This window comes from Semicossyphus pulcher, unplaced genomic scaffold (genome assembly GCF_022749685.1).
Source record: "Semicossyphus pulcher isolate SPU_LCO1_2020_fin unplaced genomic scaffold, fSemPul1.0.p SCAF_20, whole genome shotgun sequence".
NCBI classification, from domain to species: Eukaryota; Metazoa; Chordata; class Actinopteri; order Labriformes; family Labridae; genus Semicossyphus; species Semicossyphus pulcher.
The window spans coordinates 791367-813408 of NW_027211694.1; the positions used below are offsets into that span (position 1 = coordinate 791367).

At 44.7% G+C, this 22042-nt stretch overlaps 3 protein-coding genes and 2 non-coding genes across 5 annotated transcripts; 1 reads left to right on the plus strand and 4 right to left on the minus strand.

Annotated features, from left to right (window-relative positions):
• Positions 1-762: 762 nt before the first annotated feature.
• rpl18a (ribosomal protein L18a) lies at positions 763-4169 on the minus strand. The gene is made up of 5 exons (XM_069671128.1): positions 4118-4169; positions 2653-2832; positions 1596-1725; positions 1167-1276; positions 763-910 (listed from the first exon to the last, which is right to left on the minus strand). Exons 1-5 carry the CDS (start codon positions 4133-4135, stop codon positions 818-820), a joined length of 531 nt encoding a protein of 176 aa, XP_069527229.1. The 5' UTR covers positions 4136-4169; the 3' UTR covers positions 763-817.
• LOC138599911 (small nucleolar RNA SNORA68) lies at positions 2085-2214 on the minus strand. The gene has a single exon (XR_011308744.1). It is a non-coding gene; the product is annotated as a small nucleolar RNA SNORA68 (small nucleolar RNA).
• LOC138599912 (small nucleolar RNA SNORA68) lies at positions 2908-3037 on the minus strand. Its single transcript, XR_011308745.1, has one exon. It is a non-coding gene; the product is annotated as a small nucleolar RNA SNORA68 (small nucleolar RNA).
• Positions 4170-5290: 1121 nt separating the features above from the next.
• Positions 5291-18135, plus strand: xpot (exportin, tRNA (nuclear export receptor for tRNAs)). Its single transcript, XM_069670926.1, has 25 exons — positions 5291-5415; positions 7315-7468; positions 7786-7868; positions 7995-8051; positions 8141-8210; positions 8309-8527; positions 8652-8836; positions 9338-9506; positions 9820-10056; positions 10397-10435; positions 10515-10577; positions 10664-10788; positions 10876-11020; positions 11109-11228; positions 11319-11413; positions 11496-11565; positions 11645-11883; positions 11974-12259; positions 12415-12604; positions 12694-12810; positions 12891-13006; positions 13092-13139; positions 13233-13304; positions 13563-13619; positions 13710-18135. Exons 2-25 carry the CDS (start codon positions 7382-7384, stop codon positions 13734-13736), a joined length of 2916 nt encoding a protein of 971 aa, XP_069527027.1. The 5' UTR covers positions 5291-5415; positions 7315-7381; the 3' UTR covers positions 13737-18135.
• rtcb (RNA 2',3'-cyclic phosphate and 5'-OH ligase) lies at positions 17879-21984 on the minus strand. The gene is made up of 12 exons (XM_069670925.1): positions 21813-21984; positions 21014-21092; positions 20845-20912; positions 20663-20762; positions 20369-20525; positions 20014-20170; positions 19741-19900; positions 19453-19628; positions 19115-19303; positions 18920-19030; positions 18512-18631; positions 17879-18316 (listed from the first exon to the last, which is right to left on the minus strand). The coding sequence occupies exons 1-12, from the start codon at positions 21903-21905 to the stop codon at positions 18209-18211; spliced, it is 1518 nt and encodes a 505-aa protein (XP_069527026.1). The 5' UTR covers positions 21906-21984; the 3' UTR covers positions 17879-18208.
• Between the last annotated feature and the right edge of the window lie 58 nt (positions 21985-22042).

A 22042-nucleotide genomic window follows, 5' to 3' on the forward strand; every position in this document is an offset into this window, starting at 1 on the left:
TTGAAGCGTTTTTCTGTCGACAGATCTAAAAACACGTCTGAAGAATCAGAGATCTAAAGTTCGATGCGTTTCTTTAAGAGTTGTTCCAGGTGCTTGTTGGATGTTTTAACTATAATGTAGGAAAACATGAACAGAAGCTCTGATCAAACTGTTTAAGAAGTTAACTATGACGGGCAGTGGACTCGACCTGAGCTCATGACCTTTAACCTCACTTTAAACATGTTTAAATGAAGAACCGAAAATCACCTCTTTAACTTGTTTTCTTCACGTTCACTTGGTCAGCTGTTTCACCTTCATGTCTTAGAGAACACTGCCACCGTGTGGACAAACGCTGCAACATCAGGTTGGAGACCAACGCCTCATGTCTGCAAGCTAGGAGGGGGTCAAAGGTCAGGCAACTACACAACAGACATGAAAAACCGATGGCTCCTCACCCTTATTCTGAAGGTAAAACTGTCCTGTAAACATGTTGTGTTTAGTCACTTACAAACCTGGAATTAAACACTTTATGATGGTGAACATATTTGGTCAGTGTGAATTCAAAAGTCGTGACTGATTATGGGAACAAACAAAGTTAGTGAAGGTGTCGGCTGTATATGTATGGTGTCCTTCAATAAGCCATCAGACAGGACATTAAAGTGTTTCCCTCAGATATGTAATGTAGGAGTGAACGAGTCTGCAGTCTCTCTGACCCTGTGTTACTGTCAGTTTACTGCTCATTTCATTTTGTAGCGACGACAGACAGAAGAAAACACAAGCCGCTTCTTTCTCAGTTGGATTATTTTTATTCTTTCCCGCACAAAATGAAACAATGCTTTTAGTAGAAGGTGTTTGGTCTCTTGGTGGTGAAGCGGGGTTTGTGCTGGCGACGCAGGACCCTGTGGGGCAGAGGGAACTTGATCTTGGAGTCCTGCGGGAGCATCAGAGAGGAGACAATCAGGACAGGTGTGACACTAAGGTATTTCAAACATCATTATTAAACCATCTGTCGCCAGTTTCAGAACCGCCAGGTTTGAAGATGGAAGCTGGAAATCTGGAAGAGGAGGCTGGCTGTTTGTCTGTCGGGTTTTTAGAATGGAGCCGCCCAACGTGGAGGCGGTCCAGAGAGAGACCCGCTCATTAACGTTAAACATGTGTACAGAGATATGAAGGCTGTGAGGACTCACGTGGAACTGCTTGATGGCGGGTCTACGACACTTGTTGGCAGCGATCACCTGGACCTTCATGATCTGGATGGAGTGAGCACGAGCGCGATGGCGAGCTCCCATGTCACGGTCTGAAGACACAAAGGCACACGACGGTAAACACTCGACTTCAGCGCACAACTTCAAACACGTTTTATATTCAGCTTTAAGAACAGATGCTCTTAAACCTGCAGGAGGATTTAAACTCTCTCATTTTAGGGAGGAAACTTATCTCTACGTTATTTAATAGAGCATGCTGCAAATGATCCAATCACACGCTCATCAATCCAAGCATTACTGGTCAGCAGATTAAGTGTTCACATCTGGTGTTATACGAGGTGTGTGTGTGTGTGTGTGTGTGTGTGTGTGTGTGTGTGTGTGTGTGTGTGTGTGTGTGTGTTGGGTACTCACAGCACTGAGTGACAGCTCCAGAGGTGGTCAGGTCTCTGTACTCTCTGTACATGTTGTGGGTGCCACTACGAGAGTCGTAACGCAGCCAGATACCAAAGTTCTTCACCTTCAGGGGGGTCTTCTCGTGGACCTGGAACACAACAACATCGTGATGTTATTTCACACTTAATCGTTCAGTAGAGGCAAACTGGAGAAAGCAGACTGACGTACAGCGAACACTTCAGAGATTCTGCACATCAAGGAAAGAAAGCCAAGACAGGAACGATGCAGAGCTCTGAGATCGAGTGCAGTCTGACACCATTTCTAAATGAGCCTGAATTTTTTTAAGTCAATTCAACTGCTTTTTTTTTTACCAAATTCTAGTCGGTAAAGAAAGCACCAGCACAATCTAATAAAAGTATTAGAGTGCAACTTTAAGACTCAAGGGGAACCCTAAAGTACAATGCAGATCTGCAACACATCAAATGAGTTTTCATGAGGCGTTCAAAGACCTGTTGACCCTTGATTTCACTTTCAAAGGCACTGCAGCGTCAGAGAAAGGCGACAAGGATCATTTTCTGTTTGCACACCAGACAAAATCATACCACGGACAGATATGAGCTTTGGGTTTGGGTGCAGACGTGGTGACGACACTTCGGATGCCTCTTTGTATTTCAGTTCAGTCCTTCAGTGAAGCTGCGCACAGTTTCACTGTTCTTGCTCTATATTTGACTTTTGGTCATTAAAATGAGCACTATGCCTAAAAGATTCATCAATAAAGAAAAATAAATATTGATAACAGATAATCAGACACAAGAAAGTCTGCAGACAAACAAAAGAGCAAAACAACATAAATACTGAAACTTGCAGGACACGGTTAAACTGCAGAGAGACGTCTTTTCGGACAGACTTTTGATAGAGGAAAAAAAGATCTGATCTTTGTCCACAGATATGAAAATGCTAGATTTTACCAGCAACACATAAATGCTGTGAACCGAGAAACACAGCAGCACCTCCTCCTGAGAGAAGCTCACATGAGCCCAGCCTGTCCTCGGTTCAATGTGGGTCAGAGACGTACCAGGCCACAGTAGACGGTCTCTCCGGAGGCCTTCTTCATCTTCCTCAGCTGGGACACGAAGTACCAGAAGCGGGATTTTGCCACAACATGGTTGGGCGCGAAGATCCTCATCCGGTAGAGAGGGGGGGCAGGATTCTTGGCAGAGGGCAGCAGACGCCCTATGACTTTGTACTCCCTAAGCTGTGAGACAAAATAAAAGGGTCCGTTAGAATTCAAGTGCAACGCATTAAAGTTTAATTGAGGAGGCGTTCAAAGACCTGTTGACCCTTGATTTCACTTTCAAAGGCACGGCAGCGTCAGAGAAAGGCGACAAGGATCGTTTTCTGTTTGCACACCAGACAAAATCATACCACGGACAGATATGAGCTTTGGGTTTGGGTGCAGACGTGGTGACATGTCGTAAACTTAAAATATGAAGAGATGGGACATAATGATTCTATTGGGGATCTGGTGGAGGGATCATTTAAAAGGCACTTGATGGATTGAAGTATGTGTTTATCTTGGATTCTGAGAAACACCTGTTAACTTTTCACAAGACTTTATGGACCTACAAAATTAAGAAAATGCAGATACAGACAGACAAATAATTCACACCCTTTATCCTCCATTTAGATAAGGTGCGAGGGTTTTTGCTGTGAGAAGTTGTGCATTTTGATAACTACCAATAGATTAGTGTGATTTATGGTCAAGTTTTGATGTATAACAATCCCAATTTTAGTGGAAAAGCTTTGAGCTTTTATACTTTGACAGCAGTTCTAAAAAACAGGGAGGCCGTCCTTGTCCACAAAATCCTGCATTAATTAAACCTCCACAGATGCAGCCTGTTTGTGTCTGACGGACATGTGTGGTAGCCTGCTTCAAATAGCAAGTATTCTGCAAGTCCACCCAGTACTGACTAACCCGACCATGAGACACAGACATGAGGCACTTTAACGCTTCAAAGCTGATGAAACAATTGTATACGATCCGTTTCTGATGAAACTAACTAACTGAGAACCAGCTACGTGTCCAGTGTTAAAAAGTGCACGTTGATGTCAAACACATAGCACCACATTATTAGCAGCTAACGTAAGCTAGCTCTCTAGAAGCTACATTAGCTAAATGCGCTGGCTGTTTAGTAATCACACGGACCGTAATCTGACAGCTCACTGCGATAAATACTCGGGTTGAACTCTCCCAGGAGCTAGAGATGTTTCTATACTCTTAAGGAGTACTCGTCAATTCGTTCACGGCTCTAACTGTAACACACCGTCCCATTTCACCGTCGTCCACATGGTAGTTCCAGCGGACGCCATGTTGTAGCCGCAAAAGCATTGGGACGAAAACTAGTAAAATTATCACTTTTAACTGGAGTTTTTGGCAACGTTAACACATAAATCAGACAAACATAACGTTATGTAACTACATTAGTTCATATAGTCCGAGTGTTGTACGGAAATATCGGTAAATAAAAGGTTTTACATACTGTGCCGGACGCCTTCATGGTGTCTCTCGCTCACTGCCACAGTAAAAGAGGAAGCTGCAGGGCGGAGCCTCCACACGTCAAATGGACGGAGGGCCGGGAGGAGGCGGGACTTCCGGTGCTACAGAGTGATTTCAACCTGCCTGAAGATGGGTTCATATTCGGAAGCAAAAGGGTTAAGTGATAATCTTATATTATATTATATATTGTGATATATCGGAGTAAATTTTACTGGCATTAGACATTAGACATTTATAAAAGCAAAATGCAATATACATATTAATGCAGCAGTGATATTCCAAAGAACATATATAGTTGTGAAAAACTGATAGTGACTATTGTACTGCACAATGATGCTCATTAGTGCAGCTTTGTCTTCTATTTACTTAATCTCTATCTTTATTGTGACATAGCATGAAGCAATGCCACATCAAACCTTATTTAGAGTTTAGGCCCCCACACTCACACACAAACATTAATACAATATTAGTATTATAATTGTTATTTTAAATTTTCTTTTATTCAATTTGAAGATCAGCTGGTACGAAGCAACTTACAGTGTACAATGTACAGTGTTTTGTGTACAATCATATTAGATCAAAACTCAAGTATAGTTTTAAATTGAGTTCATGTAGGCTGCTTATGACCCATTCTTAGGTCTTCACAAATTACAAAGGTCGATGAGTCGGGGCTTTAACTGTTATATCTGCTATTCTATATACAGCTATAAACGAAATTAATAGGCTGAAGTACCCCCTAGTTTGCGCCATGGGTTTGCAAACCAATCTGAAGCTAACTTCATTTTCTGGAACGTGAGCTAACACCCAGGTAATCTCTGGTTATATGACTTTATTCTTTAGTGTCCACAAATAAATACACGCTATATTTAAAATATAATGCTCGGTTGTAAAATAAAAATGGAAAAGAATATTTTATCTTGAAATAATCAACATTCTGATAACTTTTTTAAGACTTTAGTCAGATTTATGAGTGAATCTCTTCCGGTGGCAGTAACCCGGATGTTAACGGAGTGGACACGCCGCACCGCTGCTTCTGTCGTGTGTCGGTGAGTCTAACCGACATGCAGCTTCGTTTCTGGTGAATTCTCTGCGGCTCCGCGATGAGTTGACGAGAGAAAAAAAACACTTGATGAATTAAGTTTTCAGTAAGGTGAGCTTTCTGGATTATTCCGTGTCTTTTTAATCTTTTAAGCTTGATTGAAAACGGCTAACGTTAGCGGAGTTTGTCATCGTGAGATTTTCACAGCGATGATGTGATTGAGGCGAGCGAGACATCAGCAGGTAACGTTACCGTGACGTGATTAACAAAAATGAAAAAACAACATTAAGACTGATTGTATTCACTGTCAAACTGCCAGTTTCACCGTTAGTTTAAGCTTCGGTGTAATGACTGTGTGATTTATTTTGGGTTATGGTGACAGGAGGCGAGCTCAGAAGCTAGCCGGCTAACGCTAGCTAGAGTTAGCAGCAGTCAGCTATTTTGTATGTGAGAGAAGTTGTTAGCTGTAGCACCGCAGTGTCAACTTTTTGAGGAGTGGCCCGGCTTGCAGGTCGCATCATCACCCACAACACCGGTGATTTATGTCGATATTTAACCACTAAAATACTCAGTGGAGGTATTTTCTTTATAGTGTTAGCATTATAAACAGGACATGGAGGCTAAAAGTGTTGACTCTGTGTTGCATCATGTACGCACATTGATAATGACTGAGCTGTCAGCCTTTATTGTCCATCCTCTATCAATACAGTATCAAAGGTAGCATTAGCTGTCAGTGCGGATTTGTCAAATTCAAAGCATTTGAAGCATCCATCAAAACAAACTAGCGCTGACTCACGAGCTCACCTGGGTGCCACATTTTCATTCACACAGCTATTCACAGCACGTTACAGGAGGCCAGCAGCCTGTCAGTGTATCTCTCACACGCACACTGGATATACACAGCCAAGCATGAGTTTGTTTCAAATGTAACTGTATATCATTAAACATTTTGTTCTGAAAGTATTTCCAGATTCCCCAAACATTCCTACAACCACCTGGATGGAAGATATTCTGTTTATGAGGCAGTACTCTGGACAAAAACACTAGGTGCTGGTCACCTGGATGGGAAACAGACATGTGTTAATGTTTTGTCGTGCAGTGGAATATTTTGATTATTTTGTAAATAACTTCAGAACAGGGACATGTTTCGTTAAATAATCTTCTGGGATTTCAGACATCCAAAAGTGATCTTTTAGAGAACCAGATGTGTCCAGTTGTGACTGGAGAGGAACGCAAATACACGAGAAGAACAAACTGCAGCTACAGTTAGCTCCCATGGAAACCTCAGATTAAATATCACATTGCTTTCACTGACCTGTCTGCAGATTGCTCTTTAAATTGCATTTTGGGAATCAACAGGTGTCTCCTGTTACCCTAAAAATAATGATCCGACAGGCTGAAGTGTCCACGGCCCAAACACAGCAGAGAAGATCTGCAGGCCATGAAAATGACTAAAGTCACAGTTTTGCCTCTTGTAGACCTTTTAAGGAAACTGTGGACATCTGTAGGATTATTGAGATATCTTTGAAAGTGCAATCTGCTGTTAGGAAATAAGATGCAGATTCTCCGGCGTGTGTGATTTAGTTTTTGTTGTTTTATTGTGCAGCAGACAGAGAGGATAAAACCCTGCAGGAGTCTGGTGATACTTTAAAGACTGTAAGAAATGTAGTTTGACAACCTTCAGGCCTTTTAAGATTCCATCAGTTCATCTTTCAGGAGTTGATTTAAGTTTTCATACAGTACAACAGTTCTGTCATTAATTCTGCCTCTCTGAAGCTTATATTGTTCGGTTGGTTTGTTTCTGTCTTCATGTTTTTATGCATGTTTTTGATTAAGCCACAAAATACAGCTAAGTGGAAACGTCAGGATGAACAGATCTAGGATGTTTTTACGTTTGACTTAAGAGGAAAAGTTTCTGTTTTTACAAAAGCTTAATGTACCATGAAAACACTTTGTGGATACGTGATGATGCTAGAGAAGCCTGTGACTCAGAGCTGAAAACACTGACAGAAAAGTTTTATAGTGATTCTTTTTGTTACTGGTTTCAGGCTCTTAAATCTGCTCTTCTTTGTTGGTTAAGACAGAAAAGGAAGCTGAAATCTCTGAGTATATTTAACCCCGTGTTTCCCTCCTTCGCCCAGATGAGATTAATCTGCCCGACAGCAGCAGAGAGGAAAGAACCTGCCTTGGAGGAAAGCTAACCCACGAATGGCCTGCCAGTCTGTCGCTGCAATCATGGACGAGCAGGCCCTGCTGGGGCTCAACCCGAACGCCGATGCCCGCTACAGGCAGAGGGTAACGCGCTGCTTTATAGTTGTGATGTGTTCACTCTGCAGAGTACTAATAAGGAGCTAACAGGGACCTATAGAGGATTGTGGATGTCACATAAAGACCACAACTCAGTTTTGAGACAAAGTTCTAAAATAAAGTGTGTTTTTATCAACGCGTCAGCAGAAGTGTTTAATGTTTAAAAATAACTTTATAATTAGAGATTCTGGTCTGATGTTGTAGTTTAAACACTCGGTGTGAAGGTGAGGAAGCAGACTGTGACATGTTGTGATTGTGCTCTTTAAAGTAAATGAATCTCAGGTGTGTTCTCTGTTTGTCTCCAGGCCATGGCATACTTTGAGCAGCTGAAGGAGTCTCAGGATGCCTGGGAGGTTTGTGCAGAGGCTCTCGCTAAAGGGATTTACAAGTGAGTCACTCCCACACCAAGTGTTATGATCCACATGTGCAGATAAATGATGTCACACGAGGTGATCTGATCAACCTAAAGCTGCTGATTGATGTTTGAGTGTTTAAACGTATCTGTTCTTTTCAGTGATGACCATGTGAAGTTCTTCTGCTTCCAAGTGTTGGAGCATCAGATAAAGTTCAGGTGAGGAAGAGGAGGACGAGGTTCTGCCTCATTATCTTTACTGATGATTTGATCATCTCATATCTCACCCCGTGTGTGTGTGTTTGCAGACACGCTGGTCTGAGTGCAGTTCAGCAGCAGCTCATCAGAGAGACGCTGATGAAGTGGCTCCAGTGTCAGGTACAGTCTAAGTACCTGTCCCCCCCCCCCCTAAGCTTCAGAGAGAAATGTTTTTTTTTATACAGATGTTGTTTTTCCGTCTCTTCTCCTCGTCTCAGCTGATGAACGCTCAGCCTGAGAAGCCCTTCATCAGGAACAAGGCGGCTCAGGTGTTCGCCCTCACCTTCGTCATGGAGTATCTGACTCTGTGGCCCAAGTTCTTCTTCGACATCCTGTCCCTGGTGGGTCTGAACCCGCACGGGGTCGACATCTACCTGAGGACGCTGATGGCCATCGACGCCGAGGTGGTGGACAGAGACATCCTGCACTCGCATGAGGTCAGACATCATCTGTCGCCTCCTCCTCCTCACAGGCTTCAAAGTGATCCTGGAGTTTGTCAGAGAGTTCAGAGGATAATATTTAAAGTTTTCTCTGTTTAATTGTTCTGAATCTTTTCCTCAGGAGACTCGTAGAAACACTTTAATCAAAGACGGGATGCGGGAGCAGTGCATCCCTCACCTGGTGGAGTCCTGGTTCCAGATCCTGCAGACGTACCAGCATTCCCACCCGGAGCTCACCTGTCAGTGTCTGGAGGTGGTGGGAGCCTTCGTGAGCTGGATCGACCTCAACCTCATCGCCAACGACCGGTGAGTCACCTCACACAGGAACGACTTCCTGTTCAGGAACACAGGAAATAAACAGTGAAAGGGCTTCGCTCCCAAACGACACTTTACTGAAGGTTCGACCTTCTCTGTCTCAGTGTGTCCTCTGGATGGAACTGCACTTACTATCCAGAGATGCAGCTTTCACGAGAGGGACGATGTTGTGTGACAAAAGTTTAGGAAAAAGTTGCACACCAGAGTCTTGTAAAGAAACTCTCAGAAAGGGGAGCTGTTTAGCTCAGAGTCAAGTAAGGAGTTATTTAACTGCAGCGTGTAAAGAGTTTCACATCCAAGACACAAAAAAGTTGCTTGAAAACACGCTCAGTTGCATTGCTCCTGCGGTTGAGTTGCCGGTGTATTGAGCAGTTAATGTTGATCTCTTATCAGTTTGTAATCGAATGATTAGTTTCTGCTGAGCGAGCGCGAGCAGCAGGAAGTCCTCGAGCTCTTTAACGACTCTCACACTTTATCTCTGTTGTGTTTCAGGTTCGTGAACCTGCTGCTGAGTCAGATGTCTGTGGAGGAGCTCCGAGAGGAGGCCTGCGACTGCCTGTTTGAAATCATTAATAAAGGAATGGACCCGGTGGATAAAACCAAGCTGGTGGAGTCGCTGTGCCAAGTCCTGCAGTCTGCGGGGTTCTTCAACGTGGAACAGGTTCGACACACTTCCCCCTCAAAGCTCCACTTTATTTGTAATGTCGAGAGAGACGCTGAAGGAAGAGGGGGAAAGAATCCATGAGATGAGTTGATCTTGTGTAACAACAGGAAGGTGGCGCCCACAGAGAGTCAAAGTTTGGTTGTTTGTTCTGTTGCTGGTCTTTGTAGGTCAGAACGTCTCTGAGATTAGAACTCCAGGTTTACTTCAGAGCCACATGTTTATATTCACACACAGAGGTCACATGCTCTTCCTGCTTCTCCTGCACTTCCTGAAAAGCAGCATGTTTTATGTCCCTCTTCCTGTCCGTCAGGAGGAAGACGTGGACTTCCTGGCCAAGTTCTCTCGGCTGGTGAACGGGATGGGTCAGAGTCTGGTGCTGAGCTGGACCAAACTGGCCAAGACCGGCAACGTGAAGGACACGGCCGAGTCGCTGCAGGCCGTGGAGGCCAAAGTGCCGCTGCTGCTGCAGCTGCTGGTGCACGAGGACGACGACATCTCGGCCAACATCGTCGGCTTCTGCTACGAATACCTGCACGTCCTCAAACAGGTGAGGGAGGGAGACTCGCCAGGACCAATCAGAAACCAGGACCGACTGGGCAACGGTTTAAAAATGGTGGAATCACCTTTAAAAAGATCCCTCCTCCTTTATCTTCCCATGTAACAAGAACAACATCCTGGTAAACACTCCTGGTGTTTATCACCAGAGTGTGCTGTTTCCCAGACGACCATATATGGTTTTGTTTTGCATCTAAGCTTCCAGACCTCCTCCTGCTTGATTGGGTTTCCGTTCTTATTTTGCCACGACGAGATTCAGACGAAAGAACTGTGAAATGTTTTTCATGTTTTTGTCGTCTCAGAAATATGTTCACACGTGTTGTTTGTTGCAGCTCCCTCAGCTGACAGAGCAGCAGAAGACCAACATAGAGGTGAGTTTAACAACATACACGCTGCTGTCACATGTAAAGAATCTGTTTTAGATTCACACTCCTTCCTCCTTCACCTCAGGCCATCATGCTCGCCGTGATGAAGAAGCTGACGTATGACGACGAGTACAACTTTGAGAACGAGGTGAGTTTCTTTATTAGCTGCTCGTTGTCGTCTGTGAAACGCTGACGAGGTGAGACTGAAGCACGTTTCTCCATCCTGTCCTTCAGGGGGAGGACGAGGCGATGTTTGTGGAGTACAGGAAGCAGCTGAAGATGCTGCTGGACCGTCTGGCTCAGGTCTCTCCTGAGCTGCTGCTGGAGGCCGTGAGACGAGTCTTCACCAACAGCATGCAGTAAGAGAGCGCTGTGACGTCTGTGTTCATTCTGTAGCTGTGAAACTGTCCCGACAGACTCTCATCCTGTGTCCGCTCTGCTCTCAGGAACTGGCAGACGGCTCCGTTCATGGAGGTGGAGGTGGCCATCAGGCTGCTCTACATGCTGGGCGAGGCTCTGCCGGCGTCTCACGGCGCTCATTTCTCCGGAGACACGGCGAAGACGAGCGCTCTGCAGGACATGATGAGGACGGTCAGTCACATGGTTCTTACATTACATGTGTTGTTGAGTGTCTGATGAGTTCACCACGTTTCTAAACAACGATCATCTTTCTCCTCAGCTGGTGTCGTGCGGCGTGAGCAGCTACCAGCACAGCTCCGTGTCTCTGGAGTTCTTTGAAACGGTCGTTCGATACGATAAATTCTTCCTCGTGGAGCCGCAGCACATCCCCAACGTTCTGGTGAGAGAAACGTCCAATCCTTCTGATGCTTTGTGAACGTCTTTGTGTGACTGAACGTGTTTAAAGCCGCCGTGCTGTGTTCACTGTCAGATGGCGTTTCTGGACCAGAGAGGACTGAGACACAACAGCCCGAAGGTCCGCAGCAGAGTGGCCTACCTGTTCTCCAGATTCGTCAAGACTTTGCAGTGAGTGCAGCTTCGCTTGGTCGTTAAACTCTGAACAAACTTTATGAGACAACAGCTCTGATCTGTGATCCTCTGTTCACAGTAAACACATGAACGCCTTCATCGAGGACATCCTGACCAGAATCCAGGACCTGCTGGAGCTCGCTCCTCCTGTGAGTGACACGTCAGCGTTCTCCTGTAAATGATAACTGATGCGAGTCGTCCGTATTAACGCGCTCTCCCTCTGTCCAGGAAAACGGTTACCCGGCGCTGCTGACCAGCGACGACCAGCTGTTCATGTTTGAGACGGCGGGCATCCTGATCGTGAACGGGGAGAGTCCTGTGGAGAGGAAGCAGGCGCTGATGAGGAGTCTGCTGCTTCCTCTCATGGACGCTTTCCGCCTGCTGCTCGCTAAACTGTCGCAGGAGACGGAGGAGGAGAGGCAGGCGGCGCTCGCCGACTGTCTGAGCCACGCCGTCGGATTCGCCAGGTAAAGACCGACTTACGTTTTTAAAGCATAACAAAAGGTTTACAGCCTCCGCAGCTGAACTCTTCATCTCCTCTTCCTCTCTGTCTGCAGTCGGACCAGTAAGGCGTTCAGCAACAAGCAGACGGTGAAGCAGTGCGGCTGTACGGAGGTCTACAGGGACTGTCTGCAGACCTTCCTGCCTGCACTGAGCTGTCCCGTCCAGCGGGGGGTGCTGCGCAGCTCCGTGCGCTCCTTCCTGCACAGGATGATCATCTGCATGGAGGAGGAGGTGCTGCCCTTCGTCCCCTCTGCCTCCGAGCACATGCTCAAGGACTGCGAGGCCAAAGACCTGCAGGAGTTCATCCCGCTCATCAGCCAGATCACCGCCAAGTTCAAGGTACGCTGGGAAACTCCAAACAGGAGGCAGGGAACGATGTGAAACGGGGACCAAGGCTTTCTAACTGAGCCTGAAGCTACACCTTTATAACCTGATGGTCTCCCTGTGCGCGATGACAGCTGATTAACATGCTTCTCCTCCCGTTGCCACGGCAGCGGCAGGTGTCCCCCTTCCTGCAGCAGGTCTTCATGCCGCTGGTTCTCGCCATCTTCGAGGTGCTGGGTCGGCCGGCGGAGGAGAACGACCAGGCGGCGGCTCTGGAGAAACAGATGCTGAGGAGGAGCTACTTCACCTTCATCCAGACCATCACAGGAAGTGGAATGAACGAGGTGATGGCCAATCAGGGTGAGTCTGACGATCTGCGGTCCGTTCATTCAGGATTCACTGCACGTTCAGATGCAGATCATGTATGATGTTGTTCTTTTTGTTTTCAGGAGCAGAGAACATCGAGCGCGTCGTGTTCACCATCATCCAGGGAGCCGTAGACTTCCCCGACCCCATCGCTCAGAAAACCTGCTTCATCATCCTCTCCAAGCTGGTGGAGCTGTGGGGTGAGAGGAAACCTCCACACAGAGCTCACACTGTGTTTGATCCTCTGTGTTTCTAATCGGTCTTTATGTTCCTCTACCAGGAGGGAAAGACGGCATGGTGGGCTTCCCCGACTTCATCTACAAACACATCGTTCCTGCGTGTTTCCTGGCTCCTCTCAAACCGACCTTTGACCTCTCAGACGCTCAGACAGTCCTGGTACGTCTCTACACCAGAGTCCAGCCAAAAAACACACGATTTTAGTGATTCAGTAACAGAAGTGAACTCTTGTTTTGTTTGTCAGACGCTGTCGGAGTGTGCCGTCACGCTGAAAACGATTCATCTCAAACGGGTAAAAACTGTTCAACACAATCTGAATGTTTTAACGAGTTTATCCACTTTATGTATGAATGTAATTACATGCCTGTATAATCTATTCTCTCAGGGGCCGGAGTTCATCCAGTTCCTGCAGCAGGAGTATTTACCCTCACTTCAGGTGTCGCCGGAAATCTCACAGGTAAGACAGCAGGAAACATTCCCTTTAAATGAATACAAAGAGGATTAACTCAGTTAGCGTCAGGCCTCTGATTGGCCCACGTGGAGAACACACCTGTTTACTTCCCTCGTAATCAACTCGACAACAGAAGAGACGGGCGGTGAAAACGGCACAAACATTGATCTCGTCTGTTTGGACTCTTGGTCGAATCCTTCTGTGGTCTAAGATGTTGATGGGAAACTTTTCATCTCAGTTTGTTCTGTGAATCTTATCTTACAGGAGCTTTGTCAAGTCCTTCAGCAGCCCGACCTCAAAGTCCTGAAAAACTACATTAAGGTACGAGTGTGTTTATGATGATCAACATCAGCCTCTCAGCCTGTTTGTGGTTCTCTGATCAGCTGACCGCTCTCCTTCCTGTCCCTGCAGGCGTTCTTCCAGCGAGCAAAGCTGTAGGACATAAAACTGGAAGTTCACTTTGGACTGAAAGGACACTTCGCAGGAAGTGGTCGTACTTCCGCCACTTACAACTAAAAAAGGAACTTAGCATAGGAGCTGCTTTTGCACTTAAGAAGTGAATGCATCACAAAGCCCGGTCTAAGCAGGTCGGTGGACAGATGGATCCTCCGGACTCGGATGAGACGAGCTGTCCACGCGGACTGGAGACGTTACGGAGCTCAGAAACGTGGAGAACTTTGTGAAACAGCTTTTAGAAGTAAAACAGATCAGTGGGAGAGGAAGCGACCCGGGAAACATTCGGTAATTATCCTGAAACCACCTGAACACCTGTGAGAGATGATCGCTCGACTCTCGACATTAGAAACCACATTTCAGAACATGCTAGTTTGAGTTTGTTTGGATGTTGCTGCTGCCACAGAATGGACAAAAATAAGGGCTGAATTGTGTATTTTTATTTTTCATGTGGCATTGATTTATTTTGTAAGTGTTGATTGACAGACGGATGGTTTTAGGTTTGAAGTGAAACGTGCTCGCGGCCCGGCTCGATCTGCCTCCAGGTTCACTGCAAACGTCCACTGATTGATCGGTATTATCTCAACCACTATTAGTTACCTGATGGGACGCAGATACTCGAGCTGCGGTAAATCAGCCCTTCAAAATAAAATTAAAGACTTGATGATATTTTTCTTTCCTGTAAAACATGACGAATATTTGGAGCTGCTTTGATCTCAGATGGAAACGAACCTAACGCAGGAACAAAGTGTAAATAAGAGAATAAGATGTTAAAAGTGTAAATAAAGTTCCTAGTTTAGTTTTTTTTAATCTTCATTCCCATCTGGAAACATGATACGGGAGCTCATTAGTGCCAGGAAATAAAAAAGGATTGAAAGTTAGAAATAAGAAAATGTAATGTTGGATACGAAGTCAAATTTAAGTTATAATTATAAAGATAAACTTTGACGAAGTTTCTCAAAGATTTCATGTAAAACAAAGTTGGGACGCTGTGTGAAATTTAAGTTTAACAGTTCTAATAATTTGCCGATTCTGTTTGACACTTTTATAAAAATATGCACTTATTCTGAATTTGATGCCTTTGAGTTGATTTTGTTTTCACACAGCGTCCCAATTATTTTGATCGGGGTTTATACTGTACGCTTAATTTCATAATTTAGATTTTCATCATTCTCATAATTTTGACCTTTAAATCTCATTATTGTGACAAATGATCATTTTTATTCTCTAATTTGTGATTGAAGGTTTCAAACGTTTGAAGACGGTAAGATGTTGACCTGTCTCACATTTTTGAGTTGGTTAAAAAGAATTCTTGAGTATTTCTACATATTATTTGATTCATTATATTTTTGACATAGTAACTTTAAATCTCAGTATTTTATTCTCATAAATGTCATTTGTTCATTAAAGACCCAGAAATACTCAGAAAGTCAGAATTATAAGAAACTAAAATTCATATTTCTCATAATTGTGACTTAAAGTTAAACATTTAAAATCTCATACATTAGCAGAAGTGAAATGATTCTGTTTGAAGTCCAACATCTGACCTTTATAATTATCTTCTGTTAAATCTCAGTTACGACTTGAAGTGTCATAAATTTGAGTTTTTTTTCCTTCCTAACACTTTTTGGTACCATTGAGCTTCCGTAGCCTCACATTAACCTATAGGAGTCCCTCGTGTACAGCCCGTGTAGAAACCTGAATTCGCTGGTGTACAGAAGCAGCTCCGTGAGTTTTATATCGAAGCCTTCGTGACAATTCAGGATGATCGACTCGTCGATTATGCAACGCTTTACTGCGAGAAATACTGTGAAGGAGCTGAGCAGGAACGAAACCAATCAACACAAGACGACGACATTTAACTGTACACGTTTTTAACCCTCGACTCTCCAGATGCTTCTGTCCCTTCTGCATGTTGTGACCCTTTGTTCTGTCTCACTGTACATCAGAAGAACCCCTCATTCTCTGTCTCCACTGTTTGTGATGGTCCTTGCTCTTTGCACTCTGGTTTAAATGATTTCACTTTATTTGGCTTTAAAAGTTTCATATTTTCCCACAAACTTTGCCTTTTCCTAAAACCTCCAGAGAAAGTGCCTGAAAGAGTTCGATGTGGTCGAACAGGCAGAAAAGTTAATGGAACAAGTTTCGGTGTTATTGTACATTTTTGTAATTGTGAACAAATCTCACTACAACCAAAAATGTGTCCGAGCCCTTTGCTTCCTGTTAAAGTCACTGTACATCTTAAATAAATGACGACATGAAACTCACAGACACGGGTCTAATTTCTTCAAAGGGTTTCCTGACACAGCGGGGCACAAGCTCTCTGCTAAGTTACTCAGAAAGGAGGAAAGTGTGCATTTGTTGGGGACTATTTTCAGTGGCGGATCAATACACATTTTGTTTGGCTCCGCACATGTGATTTGTTGACAATAAGAAACATGCAGAATATCACCAAACTTTTCCTTTAACTGATTTTATAATAGTTTCTCAGACTGTCAGGATGGAGTCGGTTTGTGTTCGTCCTCGACTTCAGATATCTTTTGTGCGAGATGATTTAAAGTCTATTCAAGATGAACATCCTGTGACTGTGTGGCTCATCGCTCCTGAACGTTCATGTCGAGTTTTTGTTTCCACACATACGTTTGCTAAACGTGCTAGGAAGACAGCTTTTTCTCTCTTGATGGAGCTAATTGAAAAGCTTCTCGTCATTTGTGCTAAGCTAGGCAAAACATGTCCTTAACCAATAGGCTAAAAACAATACTTGACAGCTAGCAACAAACCGCTAACATAATGCTGGGCATGCTGAGTGTACATTGCATAACATCACCACCATCTAGTAACTGTACTACACTGGCTAGCAGTTTCCCGCTACTTCTGGTCTTGTGCTAAGCTAGGCTAAAGTTGTCTTTGCATAATACCAGTAAGCTAAAAACATTGCTTGAAAGCTAGCTACAAATGGCTAACATAATGTTAGATATGCTTGCTGCCTGTAGATTTCATAACGTTAACACCATACGTATCTTGCAATTGTACTACACTGGCTAGCAGTTTCCCCCTGCTTCCCGTCTTTGTGCTAAGCTAGGCTAAACATGTCCTTGCATGTTACCAACAGGCTAACAACAATACAGCAAGAAACCAACAGCTAAAATAATGTTGGATATGCTAGCTGCATGTAGATTGCTTAACATTAACACCATCTAGTTATTGTACTACACAGGCTAGCAGTTCCCCCTGCTACTAGTCCTTGTGCTAAGCTAGGCTAAACACATCCTCGTTCTGTACTGGACACACAAAGATGAACAGATATTCTGTCTATGACGACAACAGCAACAGATTAAAGGATTCACTTGGAAATATCAAACGACTTCAATCTGTTGTTTTGTGTCTAACTGTGGAGGTCTTGGTTAGCCTAGCTTAGCATTAAGTTTAGAAAAGGGAGAAACATCTAGTCCGGCTCTGTCAAAAGTTCAAAATACAACAACAAAATTTCACTGATGTACACGTTCTATCTGGTTCGTTTATTCTGCACACACGCAGAAGTTTAGATATCGGTTTGTGTTTTTAGGGGGGGAAATTTCATGCTAAGCTAGGCTAACCTCATCCTAATGCTAGCTTTTTTTTCTTAACACACAGACAAGAGTTTGTAAGAGAGATGTTGGCACGATAAAACCAAAATATTGAACTGTTCTCGTCACTCTCGCCGCGTCACCTCTGTGAACACGCTCACCGTCTGCACACTAAAATACACGCGGTCAGAATGTGCACTGAACCGTTACTTTAATGCTCCACGTCCTTCATGGTTTCATCGTCGTATTCACTCGACACTAACAGTCAGCTGTTTGTCTTCAGTGAAGCTTCATCAGCTGTTTTTAAAGGAATAAAAGCATCAGATTATTGTTTATGTCCCACGACCACTTTAAATATCAGCTCCGTTTGATGCTCATTGACGAACATTCAGGTCGTTTTCAGCCTGTTTCATCGTTTCATCCTCTGCGACCTGACGGCTGCTCATATCGGAGAAAAACCTGCCAAAGGAATTAATTAGTTGATTGATGGTTAAATGTGTTGATGGATTTCTTTTTGATATGAAGAAAAATCTTTGTTAGAACGAATAAAGTGTTTACTAATCATCATCAAACTTCCTGTTTTATTTATTAATCCACAACCAAAAGTTTGTTCCATGAAATCAGATGGAAACAATCATCGCTTTAGTTTAACTGTAAGAACTCAGCTTTAAGTGACCTCCTTTACTGGGGTCACAGATTTGGCAGAAACACAAAAAAACTTTTTCCAGGTCACAAAATAAACTTTCAATGTTGTTTTTTTTACCCAACATGAATTCTTCCAGACCGCCAGGAAAATAAAGAACAATGAAGCAACAATCTTCTGCCTTCCACGAGTCTCTTGTGTTCATGGCGTCCTGTGTTTGTAAAGTCTGTGTGCAGCGTCGTGCAGCTTCATCCTTTAATCACAGCGATCGGCCGCAGCTTGATCGCCTTCTTACTGATGCCAGCGTCGTGACACGTGTTGACGACGTCCGTCACGTTCTTGTACGACTCAGGAGCCTGAAAACAAAGAAAGCAACTATTTATAACTCGTCTTCATCGTCTACATACAGAAGATGTTTAATGAACATCAGTAACTTTTAGGAACTGCATAAAGAAATAAGAGAAGAAGAAATGAGAGAAAGAACTGGACACAACTAATTCTCCACATGATAACAGAGTATTTGCAGGGACAGTTAAACACTTCCTCCTCACCTCCTCCATCACCAGTTTGGGTGAAGCCACTCGGATGGCGATGCCCTGATCGGCCAGTTTGTCCAGGACGTCCTGGAAGTCCAGATTCCTGCGAGACTTTGCTCGAGACAGAGCGCGACCCTGAACACCACAAGAGATTATTATGTCTTCATTATTAAATTATAATCTCATATTATAATGTCCACTGTGAAGACGAGCACCAGGAGAAATGTGTTTATTAAATCAAAGAGTCTCGTATGAAACACACAGATTGTTTCTGTAGGTTGTTTTGGTCCGACTGAATTCATGTCAGTTACATGTATTTTTTTGTGGAGCCCCTGAACTCCTCGAGTAATACAAATAAACCTTAATGTGTTTCTCTGTGATCGTCTGATCGTCTGACAGAAAGCTGCTAAGATAGTCTCGTACCGCTCCGTGACAGGTGGTGCCGAACGTCTCCGTCATGCCCTGTTCTGTCCCTGTGAGGACGTAGCTGCAGGTCCCCATCGTCCCTCCGATCAGCACCGGCTGACCCGTCAGCTGGGAACAGGAAACAACCATCAGCCTCCTGCAGGAGTTAAAGCCTTTGTAACGAGCTGATTACTGATGAGCTGAGTTCAGTACCTGGTAGTCTACGGGGATGAGCGGGTGGTGCGGGGGGAACGCTCGGGTGGAGCCTTTGCGGTGGAGCAGCAGCGTCTTCTGCTTCCCGTCCACCATGTGCTCCTCCACTTTGGCGATGTTGTGAGAGACGTCGTAGATGACGTGCATGTCCAGGTCGTCCGGCGTCGTGTTGAACACTTTGGAGAACGCCTGAAACACAAAGCCGACGCTGTGAGACGACACGAGCGGGGAGCTGGGAGGAACCCGGACTCAGACCGACCTCCTTAACATCTGAGACCCACCTGTGTGTCTTCACTGAATAAACAATGTATACACATGCTGACATAAACCTAGTGTACCTGTCTGGTGAGGAAGGTCATGGACGAGCGGTTGACCCAGGCGTAGTTTCCTGCAGCAGCCATCCCCTTCAGGTAGTCCTGACCCTCCTGAGACATGATGCGAGCGCACGCCAGCTGACGGTCGTTCACCGTGATCTTATCCCTCTTCATCGCCTTCTCCATGGCAACCAGAGCATCTGTCAACAACAATTATTTTATCTGGTCCACAGAATCTTACTGCAAAGCTTAACAACTGAATAAACTAAACTTAATGAACTCTGAGAGGCTGAATGAGGTGCAGACTCGTACCTGTGGCGACCTGGTGTCCGAGTCCTCTGCTGCCGCTGTGGATCATCACACACACCTGACCTTTGTGGTCGATGCCCATCTTCTTGGCTGCGTAGTCGTTGTAGATCTCGTCCACAACCTGGATCTCTGCGTAGTGGTTTCCTGCTCCCAGAGTCCCCAGCTGCAGCAGACGCACACACACACACACACACACAAATACACACCACACATCAGCACTTTAGTTCATATAATTCATTTAAAAAAGACAAAGAATCCTGGTGGCTGATGGGATACCTGCGGGAGGCCTCTCTTCTTGGCCTTGGAGGACACTTTGTTGGGGTCGGCCTGCAGCATCCTGCCGTACTCCTCGCAGTGCTCCTTGTCCTCCGCCCAGGCGTACCCCTCCCTCAGAGACCAGTCCACCCCCATCTCCAGAGCCTCCTCCAGGTCCCTACACAAACACGCACACACACACACACACACACACACACACACACACACACACACACACACACACACACACACACACACACACACACACACACACACACACACACACACACACACACACACACACACACACACACACAGGTGAGCAGGTGGACAGGGAGTGTGTGGTGGTTCAGACTCCTGCAGGGTCCGTCCTTACTTGGCCCCCATGGGGATGACTCCCTTGGATCCGACTCCCACCGGGATGTGGTCGAACAGAGACTGAGCGAGCTGCTCCTTCACCGGCTGCACGTCGCCCTCGTCCAGGTTCGTCCTCAGCAGCCGCACGCCGCAGTTTATGTCGAAACCGACACCACCTGTAAGAACGACGAGATACTGTTGAGTGAGACTGATGCAGCACAGATCTAAACATCATTATCAGCTGTTAGAGGGGGACTGTGGCAGATGTTTCACCTCCAAAACAAACATCAGAAAACTGAAGTCAGAAACGTACCTGGAGACACGACAGCGTCAGGGTTGCTCATGTCGAAGGCGGCCATGTTTCCAATTGCAAATCCATAACCAGAGTGAACGTCTGGGAGACCGATGGACCTCTGTGGGAACATTAACCACAGTTTCAGTGTAAAAGAGCCGATACAGATTTAAAACACACTTAAAGTTCAGCCTGATCCTCACGTGTACGATCCCCGGCAGCGCTGCCACGTTCCCGATCTGTTTCATGGCTGGAAGGAATCCGCCCACACCTGAGGAGAATAAACAAATAAATAAATAATGTTAATAATGTTAAATAACTGTTGTGAAGATTTCTGTTTGTTATCAAGAGTTGAGCTGATGAGCAGCTGACCTCCTCCTCGACAGGCGTTACGAAGCTCCTCAAACATCAGCTTCTCCAGAGAATCATTCACGTAGAAGTTTCCTTCGACCTGAGAGAGAAACAAAAGAGTTTATTGTGAAGCTGCAAAATAATCAAACAACACGATGAACAATTATAATTAACTTTGTAATCGCTGATCCATTTCTGAGCTGCATTTTCATCCAATTAACTTCTAATGGACCTGGTTAGGTAAAATTCAATGTTCAAGTTCAATGTTGACAATATGGAATCTGTAACTTTATATTTTCTGTTCTATGTAGAGCTTCTATCCACAAAGCTAAAATAAACAAATTGATGAGTTCATTGGAAATGTTTGTTTACATTAAATGTTTAAAAAATTGCATCAGAATCTTGTGTTGGGGTGTTGGGCAGGTTAATCTTATGCTGAGTTCAATTACAATAACAGTTAAGTGTTCGTTATAATGCCTACTTAGCCATACTGTAGACTTACATAAGACATATATTACAATATTTCCATACGAGTAGGATCCACCCTTTAATTCGGCTTACATTTTACAGCTAATGGTTACATCATTGAGCTACGTCAGCAGGTGTTAACTTTAGTTTGCGGCTGATTTCTGGGATCATTTACTGATTAATGTGACTGAATTATTCTTATTATTTACATATATTCAGAAGGGGGTCCCTGTCTGGTTAAAATCTACGTAACTAGACAACATGTGCCAACTGACTGCATTGGTCACTGTGGCTCTGTGAGCTAACCGGCTAGCCACGTTAGCAGCTAGTTAAAAGTCTGTCTGAGTCTCACCTGCATGTTGGGAACGAACCCCTTTTTAATCCTCCAGCAGTTACTGCTCATCTTCTCCAGGTACTGCAGCTCATCGTTATAACTTCGGCTCATTGTTCTGATCAGGAAAGTTTTAAATTAATAGAATTTAATGCTGCGTTTCACCGGCTATCTGCCAAAGTGCAAACAGGCAGAGCGGTACGGAAGCCGGAAGGCAGTTTGACAGCAAAACGCGATTGATAATTTGGTAT